General features: G+C 32.3%; 1 protein-coding gene across 1 annotated transcript; it reads left to right on the forward strand.

The window, feature by feature from the left end:
• The first annotated feature begins 567 nt into the window (after nt 1–567).
• On the forward strand, nt 568–4,647 carry LOC105114358 (reticulocalbin-2-like). The gene is made up of 9 exons (XM_011010880.1): nt 568–1,138; nt 1,343–1,545; nt 2,106–2,208; nt 2,315–2,380; nt 3,349–3,516; nt 3,639–3,735; nt 3,890–4,022; nt 4,125–4,256; nt 4,356–4,647. The coding sequence occupies exons 1-7, from the start codon at nt 783–785 to the stop codon at nt 4,010–4,012; spliced, it is 1,116 nt and encodes a 371-aa protein (XP_011009182.1). The 5' UTR covers nt 568–782; the 3' UTR covers nt 4,013–4,022; nt 4,125–4,256; nt 4,356–4,647.
• Nucleotides 4,648–11,298: the final 6,651 nt, after the last annotated feature.

The raw sequence follows: 11,298 nt of genomic DNA on the forward strand, positions 1-11,298 counted from the left end.
ATATTTGACAATAAAATATGAATAATTAAATATTATCCCTTGTGTTTTTTATATTTATTTATTTCCTCTTCATGTTACTATCACATGACAATCTTTAATGAGTAATTAACTCATCCATGCTTGGATTAGTCGTATGCGTGTATATATCATATGAGATGTGACCATTTATGCATGCTAAAATTAATAAATTTTGGGATGTCCAAACCATTCCAAGATGGTCATTACTTTTAGATTATAAATAAATTTATATTAAAAAAAATAATTTTTTAAAATCAAAATAAAACATCAAGTTAATATTATTTTAACTTTAATATATTATTTTCTCTCACCATGTAGCTATTACTTTGATGTAGTATAAGCTTGTTTGGAATTATAATAATAATAAATTAAAATAATATTTTTATTTTTTAAAATTTATTTTATACATCGGGTGAATTAAAATATGAAAGCATAAAAATTTTAAATTTTAAATTTTAAATAAAAAAAATTTAACTTTTTTTTAAATAATTTTAAAATACAAAAATTCTCATCGTAACATTATAATGACGCTACACATCTTATAACTCTCAGGTATTCTTTCACAAAGTACGGGGAGGGAGAGAGAGAGTCAGAGTTGTTCTCAGCTTCGAACTACACAACGTGAGAGACTCTCTACTACTTGTGTCTCGAGACTCTCCTTTTCCCTTTCAACTGTCCAACTCCAAATCGTCAAACCACTCCCTCTCTAAGAGCATATCACTCTCTCTCTCCAAAACCCTCTGTAAATTCAGATCTCTCTTACAATGGGCATGACCTCAATCATCATGTACATAACTATAGCTCTACTTTTTCTCTTACTAGTAACTCATACTCCAAAGAAACCATCAAACCTCCGCAACCGCCGCATCAAGATCCGGAATGACTTCGCCTTCGACCCCCGCCACCACCACCATGAACCGGTACCTTTCGATCCTCTTGTTGCTGACATTGAACGCAAACGTGAAGACAAGGAATGGGAGAGACGGTACTTGGAAAATTCACATTCTGAACTTGTTCATCACTCGGCTGCTCCTGGTCACGAGTCACAGCCCGAGGGGGATGATTTTATGGATGCTGAAGATTATTTGAATGATGAAGAGAAATTTAATGTTACTAATAGGTAATTAAAGATTGGGTTTTTTGTGAGAAAGTTTGGATTTTTATGGTGCTTATGCTGTTCGTAGCAGGTAATAAAGAAAATGGTGTCTAGCAATTTGTATTTATGTGCTGAATATTAGATTTTTGTATGTTTTTATATGATAGAGCATTGATTTTTTGTGACGTTATGTGGTGAAGATTGAATTTCTTTTATGTGGATGGATAGGTTGTTGGTGCTATTTCCAAAGATTGACGTGGAACCAGTTGATGGTTATGTGAGTGAACATGAATTGACTGAGTGGAGTTTGAAGCAATCTGAGAAGGAAGTTATGCATAGGACTAAAAGGGAGATGGATGTTCATGATAAAAATCATGATGGGCTAATTTCATTTGCTGAGTATGAGCCACCTAGTTGGGTACATAATTCAGGTAAATGTCTTTGCTACTTACTTGCAGCACATTCTTTTATGTATAGATGTTTGTATGAGCTTCTCATATTTCTTTGAGCTATATGTTTGAAGTTTGTTCCCGTTCTGTCTAGGACTGCTTCAGGAGGATTTGCTTTAATAAGAGTATTGTGTAAAATCATCTTTTCAACAATAAGAGTTGACATGCTACCCATTTACTGAACTAAGATTGCATGACGTATAGGTTATGGTTATAGCCTCTAAGTTAATCATGTATATCAGTATCCAACAATCCAGGTTAGTTATCTAAGAAACCACTAACATTGTGGTGTTAGGGGATTTGAGGACTTTTCTAGAAACTGCTCGAAAAATAGACGTTTTCTCAGACACCTAAGATTACATTTGAATCATGTGCTGATATGTGTACTTTACCATTACTAACTAAGTCCCCCCCTTTTCTCCTGAATTCTTTCATGGAGGACCTGTGTCAGCATCCTGTTGTTTTTGAAATTTTTAGTGCAACTGAAAGTAGCTGATTGCTGAACCATAAGCCATCGTGAACTTGTTTTATGTGATTTTCAGATAAAAATTCTTTTGGCTATGATATGGGTTGGTGGAAAGAAGAACATTTCAATGCATCAGATGCAGATGGAGATGGTCTTCTAAACATAACCGAGTTCAATGAGTGAGCTTCTACTTTGATTACCAGGTTCAATTTTGGAAAAAGAGAAACTTGTTACTCTGTTCTGATTGCTGCGTGCCATTCCCAATTCTTCTATATTATCTTTCAGCTTTCAACATCCTGCTGACAGCAAAAACCCAAAGCTACTTCAATGGTTGTGCAAGGAGGAAGTAAGGTGACAGAGATTACATCAATTTGCCTCTAAGAAATTTGTGCTTTGCTTCTTCTTGGAACCTGTTTATTCTTTGATTTGGCATTTGGCTTTGGCTTTTGTGTGAGAGATTGAGGGGGGGTGGGGCTTAGACTGATATTTGAATCTTTCCTTAGAAACATACTACTGTCTGTGCCCCAGATTCTACCTGCTGCTTTTTTTCCTCGTTGCAGTATCATAGCTAGAAAAAAATTGCTTTTTTTAGTGATCTTTTTTTAAAATCCCTGACTCCGTATGCTCCATTAGGCTTCCCACCCTAATAGAAAAACGAAAAAATTTACCCGGTTTCAGTTAATTGCTTTGACCTGATTGATCGAGTTACCAAAGTTGGATTTTACCAAGAGTTCCTGAGGGTCATTTTACCAATTAGCCTATTGCTCTGTGTTTGAACTTATAGGAAAACATAGAATTAGAAGTTAATGTTGATTCCATCAATCAATGCTCTGATTTAAACTATTTACAGAGAGTCAGTTTTGCAAATTAGCCAGAATTATATGATTTCATATAATCTAAGGGGTTGTGTTTTAAAGACATTTGATGGACTTTTTTCTGATGTTCGTATGGGAGGTTATTTGTCACAAGCTTTTGAAGTTCAAAATTTGTGGAAACTTTTAGAAGGAAAAGCTGGAGAAATATCTCCATCTCATTTGGAAGTGATACTAACATAAGCGCATAAAAGGTTCCATAGACAGTCTGGTCTAGCATCGTGGTTTTGGATTTAGAACTTGTGGTCCTTGCAGAGAAGAATGAGGGAGCAATGTCAGGAATAGAAAATATAAGCCTGCAGAATGTAGTACTCTTTCCTTGGTTTCTAGGTTCCTATTGTAATGAATTAAATGCTGCAAATCAAAATTCACCTGGTACTTTGACATATAGTTGCACTTATTAGTCTTTGTTGTTCCTTCATTCTTCCTTCCTTCTGTTCGGGAATGAGATTCTGACAAAGATGGGAAGGTTAACTTTCAAGAGTTTTTCCACGGGCTATTTGACTCTGTGAGAAATTATGATGAAGAAGGTCATAATTCATCACATCTGTCGGATGATTCTGTGGAGGCCCCTGCTAAGAAGTTGTTCAATGAGCTGGACAAAGATGCTGACGGGTATTTATCTGGTGTTTTCTCTGTTTTTTTTTTTTTTCTGTATTCTTTAACTAGTAATAATACATCCATGAATGGTTTAGAAGCTACATTAATACTTTGACTTGGTTGTGTGCTCTTCATAGATTCTTGTCAGATGTAGAGTTGCTACATATAATTGGGAAACTTCATCCATCAGAGCGTTACTACGCAAAACAACAAGCTGATTACATCTTGTCACAGGTATTTTCTTGACTGCAAATAGCTTTCATGTCTTGATGTATAGATGTGTGCTTGCAGTGTTACCTTTGTATTTTTTAAATAGCAACATGACAATGGAGTTGATATTTTGAACTTGGAAGCTCTGTTGTTGAACATTGTATGAAATCTATTGCAGTCAGATACGGACAAAGATGGACGGCTATCATTGACAGAGATGATTGAGAACCCATACGTATTTTACAGTGCTATTTTCAGTGATGAAGATAATGAGTACGACATACATGATGAGTTCCGTTAATTTTGGCTAGGTAAGTAGCATGGCTGCTACACTACCTTCCTTTTTTTTTATAAAACATACTTAATCATTCATGTTATGTTTAAATTTTTTTTTTTTGAATCATTAATTGCAGGATATTTCCCATAAAAGAAAACAGCTTTAGGACTTGAATTCTTTTGTAGCAAAAGTATAATGGTTTATACATTAGTAATGGTGAAGTTCTTACAACATTCACGAGGGTCATGCACCACAATTTTCTTTTTTGGTGAGTATTTGTGCTGTCATACAATAATTCAATTTTTCTTCTAATTTTTTGAATGATTTAAGGTGCACGAAACTAAGACTTGTAGTCTCATTCTTGCAGATCATTATGGAGCCCAGCTCATTCTGTTGTGAAATTTACCTCTGGATCATGATTGGACTGTCAACTTTCTGGCAAATATTTGTTTGATTTACGTTTGATTTTTAGATCTTTAGATTTTTGGCTTTCAATTTCTGACATTTCTATCTAGTTAACATGAATGCATGTATCATAAAAGGCTTGAGCATCGTTGATTGTTTAGAGCAGTCATTTGAAGTAACATACAGTAACTTTGTACACTGTTGAAAATGAGTTTCAAAAAGTATCTGGAAGGCATCTGTTAAACTTGCGCAAACGTAGTTTCTTCTATTCTGATTTTGCCACCATCTTAAAGTTAAAGACTGATCAATCAATGGATTGAGCAAGTTCGATTTAGAACCAGATCAGGTAAATATTTAGCGTGTTGTCCATGGTGGAGATAGACTTGCAATGTTGGTTTCTATATCTATGGCGTGTTCATTGATTCTGGAAATTATGCTTATGTGGGTAATCAACCATTACCATCGTTGGAGTCCCGAGAAAAAAAAAAGAACCTTCAGAAAAAACAAAAAAGTCTTGAAATAGATGCTCTGGTTACCGACCGCACTAGGGCGCTGTTGAAATTGCTACAAATTCTTTTAAGAATTCGTTCTAACATTTTGCTCCTTTGAAAAGTACTGGACATCCAATCAACGTACGATGACTTTGTTCGAAGAAAAAAATCTCTGCTTTTGTAGATGTAGCTGATCACAACTCATTCCATCATTATTCCAAAAATTTCGAAGCACTTCCCTCAAGGTTTTTTTTTTTCTCCGTACCCAAAGAAAAGAATAGTGGCAGCTGAGTTTCTTCTTACGTTCGCCTTAGAGGAGACATTTGCAAGGGTGGGTTCCCTAGCTACTGAAGGGATCAGAGGTGCATGGGGTTTGAAAGGACAGCTACAAGACCTAAAAGGGTCAGTGACAATGAACAAAGCTGTGCTCCAAAATGCTGAGAAAAGGAAAGTGACAGACGAGGCGATGAAGCTATGGTTGGAGAAGCTTCAAGAGGTGGCTTATGATGCTGAAGATGTTTTAAATCATTTGATGACTTTGCTTATGAGGTGCTTCGCAAAGACCAACAGAAAATCTTTACTATTTGTGATAAAGATAGGGTTTGTGTTCTATAAAGCTGATATTTATAATTGCTATGAAGATAGTGTTTTTGTTTGCTATAAAGCTTTACTACTTGTGATAAAGCAAGGATTCATCTCAGCTAAAGATGGTTTTTTGAATATAACTGTGTTCAATGATTGTGATTCTAATATGATTACCAAGTCTATTTTTGGAGAGGAAAAAAACTAGTAGTCGTTTAGATTCTTTTAGTTTTTATTGCCCTCCATATTTCTAATTCTTCTCCGTGATTTTTCAGCTTCCTGCATCAACCCAATACTTCAGATTGTTGAAATCAAACACTGATTGAAGTATCAGGATGGTTCTGTGAGTCTGTTTCTGCCGAAGTTCTAACACTGCACAATGAAGTCCCTAATATAAGCACCTAAAAAGGCCCCTATGGGGTATCGACTGTTTACACTTAAGATGTTCTAGTTTATCATGATGAGTTTTAAATCCAACGCTTCTTCGCGCAAAAAAAAAAGTGGAGAAATGTTCAATCCAATATTTACTCCATGGATGCGGGACATAGTTCTTAGCATCTGGCGGACGATTCAATGGAGGCCCAAGCCGTTTGCCAGGATAGATAAAGATGGTGACTGGTACTCGTTCAGTATTCCAAGCAATTATTCTACCGGCATTTTACAAGTTACACTAATAGTTTGACTTGGCTGTGTGGCCCTTCAAAGATATTATTTAGGCGTCGAATTACAATGGAAAACATCAGGCAAAATCATATCTTGTCGCAGGACTCCCATATCCATGATGAGTTCCAGTTTCGGCTAGGTAAGGGGCCCCGCTGCTATACCAACTATTTTCTTACTCTCAACTAACTATGTTTCCACATCTTAAATAATGACAAGTTTCTTCTCATAAGGGATACGATTTTGTTTACCATTTTTGAAGAAAACAAAGGAATATGATAGTTTTATTCAGCATGAGAAGCTTATGTTACAATAGGACATCTATATACAAGGCAGAGATGTCATTGATGGGAAAAATGCTAAGTTGCTAACTATCAATCTCCTATAATCTTGGTATATCAAAATCTATCTATACTAATAATTATCCTGTCAATTGTTTACATAACATTAGTAATATGAATTGGAAACAATGTAGTGATCACAAGCAAGAATATACGAGATAATATAGGATCCACTGCAACTTTCCTTGGCGGATGCAATACTATAGGAAATGCACTACCGTATGAGATAATGCAGAAGACAATATAGCATTTTACCCTTCAATAATTTTCATGACAATGATTTTCGAGAATTCTCTTTGCTTCAAAGATTAAGCGTTGTATCATGTCACAAGATCATCAGTGCTCCTGATAGTATACGAGAATAATCGCATTCTTTTGTGGAATTAGAAGTTGTTGGGTGCTGGAGTTTGACTTATATTCCAGAGGATTGCTTCTGTGGCCGCACCCGATTGATATCATTAGGAATCAGAGATTTCTCAGAGGAGCTGGAGGTTTTCCTGAAGAAGCTCTAAATTTGAATGTTGGATCTCTTGAAAAACTATGGATGGGATAAACTGAAGAGTTTACCGCATCAACTTCAACACCTAACTTCCCTTACAGAATTGCATATAGAGATCTTGGACGGAAGCTTTTCCAGATGGGATAGGCAACCTTTCCTCTCTTCAGAAGCTTTGTATTTGTTATTGTGAGAATGTAAAGTATCTACCTAGTTAAACAGCCATGCAAGGACTCTCCAGATTATATTATCTATATACTTTTGATCATTTCTTGAGGAAAATGCTCGCAAGTACAATGGCGTTGAGCAGCTTAAGATCTTTCGATCCGAAGTGTCCACATAGATTTCAACGGAAGGAACGTAAGTAAAAATCTCTCAGTAACTCATTCTGAATGCCTCCTGCTTTAGGAAAATTTCACTAATTCTAATTAATTTAACTTCATTGTTCTTTGTTTTTATGCTGGAATTCAGCTTTTCAGATTAAACTTGATTTCAGCAGCTCATTTTCTTTTGCTATTTTCATTGCTCAGTCATGAATTTGAGCAACATACAAGAACAGGTAAGTTGAATCTCAAATCTCTCTCTATCCATCTGTCTCGTCTGTTCACTTTTCCCTCTGTCCATACTTAACTTATTTTCTCCCCCGATAATTTACTTTTGTTGTTCTTGTTGTCACCAGACGTACAAGGCTGGCAATTACAAACAAGCATTAGAGCATCACAATGTTGTTTATCTATGTGAGAAGTCTGCACCGCACCTGCTGATCGTATTTTTCTACTTTTGGGATTCTATTTACTATCAGGTTTGTCTTGTTATTGTTTGGTTCACGATACTATTTCAGTTGTCTGGCCAAATTATAAATTGCATAATATAAAGCCTTTATATATATTATATGTACGTTGCAAAAATGAGGAAGCTAGCTTTTAGACTTGAGCAATGTTTTGATGAACCTAAATCGATTTCAGAATTGATTCTGATTCTTTGCTTTTTAACATAGGAAACAGAAGGCTGTGAATAGAACTTAAAAGAAGCACACTTCTGAATTTCAACTTGTAATTGAGAATATTGGTTTCTCGAAACAATGAAAACGAAAAATTTAATAATTTTTTAGGAGTTTTAAGATCTCCTTATATAAATTTAAGGTTATTTAGGATTTATATAAAAATTATCTAAAATTTATATGTTTTTTTCGACGTTGAATAATTACTTGAAAACTGGTTCTTTTCAAACCATAAGTCATGTAAGTATTTGATTTCTAACAATAATCCATACAAACCATTAATAAAAAATCTCTTAAACTCTTTTAAGAGAGATAAATTGTTATATCTTTGAGTATTAGTTTTTTCTTTTATTTTTCAGGTTTTTTAAAATTAAACAGCTTTTTTTTTGTTCAAGAATATAAAAAATAAGAGATTTAACATTTTATTTTTTTAAAAATAAAAACGCTATAAATAAATAAAATACCAATTTCTCCCACATATATTATTTTAAAATAATTTTATAAATTTATTCAATCAAATCTCTACTTGATTTTTCTAAGTTTAGAATTGTAATTCACTATACAAATTACACTATAGTCCTTAATTTCTAAAACTTTTTTATAATCAAGTCACACTTGATTAATCATTTCATTTAAATTTTTTATCAATGGTTCTTATATGTGTGACCCATTAAGTTCTCTAATAAATTGACCAAATACAAATCATAATCTTAAATAAAATAAAATTAAACAAATCAAATAAATTAATTTATTATCAATTCAGCAATTGATTAATTTATATTTGAAGATCAAGTACAATGTCTAACAACCTACTATGAGCCTCAAAATATTAATATATAAAGTCATGAGTAGTTTGACTTAACTTTTAGTTATCAGTTTTTTAATGTAATCATTATTCTTTCATCAACAATATCTCAATTTATATATTATAGCATGATGAGTGTCTACCATGTCAAATCATGTTTATTCTCAACATCATAGTTATTCATTCTTTGAATAAAATTTGAAACTCTTGTTAAATTTTATTCCACTTTACGCTAGGATTTATAATTAATATTATTTGAGAACAGATAAAATATTTTTTCTAATTCAACTAGGATATAAATTATAATAACCCCGGCTTTCTATACAATTTACAAATAATTTCCTTCTTCGATAATGTTAGAAACATGATAATTTTTTGCTGATTATAATAACAGTTGACCAAATCAATTTTTAAATCAATTGGTTTATTCCAACTATCTAACATTTCCCTCTACAATTTATAGTAATGGTCGACTAGTTTAATTTTATCCATAATTTGGTCAACTAATTCACTTTATTATTTTAATATTTTCCTTACTGGTTGATTAATCAATTGACAGATTGCATCGATCGATTAAAATAGTAACAAATTTAACTGTTCAATTCATCAAATGGTCGACCGCTTAAGCAAAGTCAAACATTTTTGTCATTCTTCTTTTGAACTTTTGCCAAGTTATCAATAACTCTCATCATGCTATCTTTTTACATTATAATTATAATTTAATCATTTTAGACTCATCTCATACCATCATAACTTATGATTCAACTTCACAATTAATATACACATGCAAGATATCACACAAATTCATAAGAAAACATCATAAGTATGAATTATATATTTAAAACCCAAATGTGAAAAATAAGGAACAAATATTGTAAGATGTACTAAGAAAATCTTATCAAAAGTGATAAATTATTAAAATCTTGATATTAATTACAAATATCCTTCTTTATGTAATTTAGTTATTATTGTTTTATTGATATGACCTAGTCTACAATGCTATAAATAATATGGGTATTGATTATTTAATTTGTTCTTTTGGAAACTTATATTAAACATGGGCGTTTTAAGATCAAATATATACAAATCATTTATATAAGAATAAGATTCATAATAAACATCATAATTTTTGCCTCTATATAGGTTTATTTTGCTTTTATTCAATAAAGTAAACAAAATAAAAGTTTCAATAAGCTTTTTAACCTTCATAGTTGTAAGATAATCTTTACAGTTCCTTTTATGGTAGCCTTCCTTTTAACAATGATGACAAGTTCCTTTGTCATTTTTTATTCCCTAAGTAGGATTTTATACTTAAATTGTAAGACCAAGTCAGCGTTTAACTCATGGTCATGATAGAGCCCAATTGGTCCAATTTCTTAAAATAGTCGATCATCATCAACACAAAGAACCTTCTATCATCTTACAACAAAATAATTTCTTAGAGGTCTCATACCTCTTAGACCTATTAGCCACGTCAAACAACTTTATGAGATGCATAATTATTATATGGTTATCAATATTCTTTTGAAATTTAAGTGACATGCAGGCTAACATCACATATTTAGCTTGTTCATCGTCATTGATATGACATTAGTATTTAATTATTTTCTTTGTTATTAGCATCCTCACTAATGATAAGAGGAATTGGATTTAAAGAACATATAACTTTTTTTGTATTTGAGAACAATTTACACATTTTGATACTAATTTAAAAGGTTTAGTTCACTCAATTGATTAGTATCAAATATATTAAGTAGGGACACACCCACACACACACACACACACACACACACACACACACACACACACACACACACACACACACACACACACACACACACACATTTAGCTTGTTCATCGTCATTGATATGACATTAGTATTCAATTATTTTCTTTGTTATTAGCATCCTCATTAATGATAAGAGGAATTGGATTTAAAGAACATAAAACTTTTTTTGTATCTGAGAATAATTTACACATTTTGATACTAATTTAAAAGGTTTAGTTCAGTTAATTGATTAGTATCAAATATATTAAATAGGGATACACACACACACATTTAGCTTGTTCATCATCATTGATATAACATTAATATTCAATTATTTTCTTTGTTATTAGCGTTCTCATTAATAATAGAAGGAATTGGATTTTAAGAACATATAACTTTTTTTTGTATCTGAGAACAATTCACGCATTTTGATATCAATTCAAAAGATTTAGTTCAGTCAATTGATTAGTATCAAATATATTAAGTACGGATACACACACACATATACACACACACACACTCATGGTAATTTATCAACCTATGTATGTAAAAATAAGGAGTATTGGTTTCATGCATAAATATTTATAACTAAATTTAGATAAGATCTTTAATTATAATTTGATCTTTTACCATTTTCTTACAAACTAATAGCTCTCATTATTAATTCAGGAATTTTGTATAGATCTCCTAATGGGCTAGGATCCTATTTAATTTATATGACCTAGTTGAAGTAACTCAATAAATCAAAATAAATTAAATTAG

This window comes from Populus euphratica, unplaced genomic scaffold, assembly GCF_000495115.2.
Source record: "Populus euphratica unplaced genomic scaffold, PopEup_1.0 scaffold753.1, whole genome shotgun sequence".
In the NCBI taxonomy this organism is placed as follows: Eukaryota; Viridiplantae; Streptophyta; class Magnoliopsida; order Malpighiales; family Salicaceae; genus Populus; species Populus euphratica.

Excerpts from the sequence above, each read along its gene's own strand:
- LOC105114358 (XM_011010880.1), top strand. The coding sequence starts at position 783 with ATGGGCATGACCTCAATCATCATGTACATAACTATAGCTCTACTTTTT. Across the intron at positions 1,546-2,105 it reads TAGTTGGGTACATAATTCAG|ATAAAAATTCTTTTGGCTAT; the intron begins GTAAATGTCTTT and ends TGTGATTTTCAG. Across the intron at positions 3,517-3,638 it reads CTGGACAAAGATGCTGACGG|ATTCTTGTCAGATGTAGAGT; the intron begins GTATTTATCTGG and ends TGCTCTTCATAG.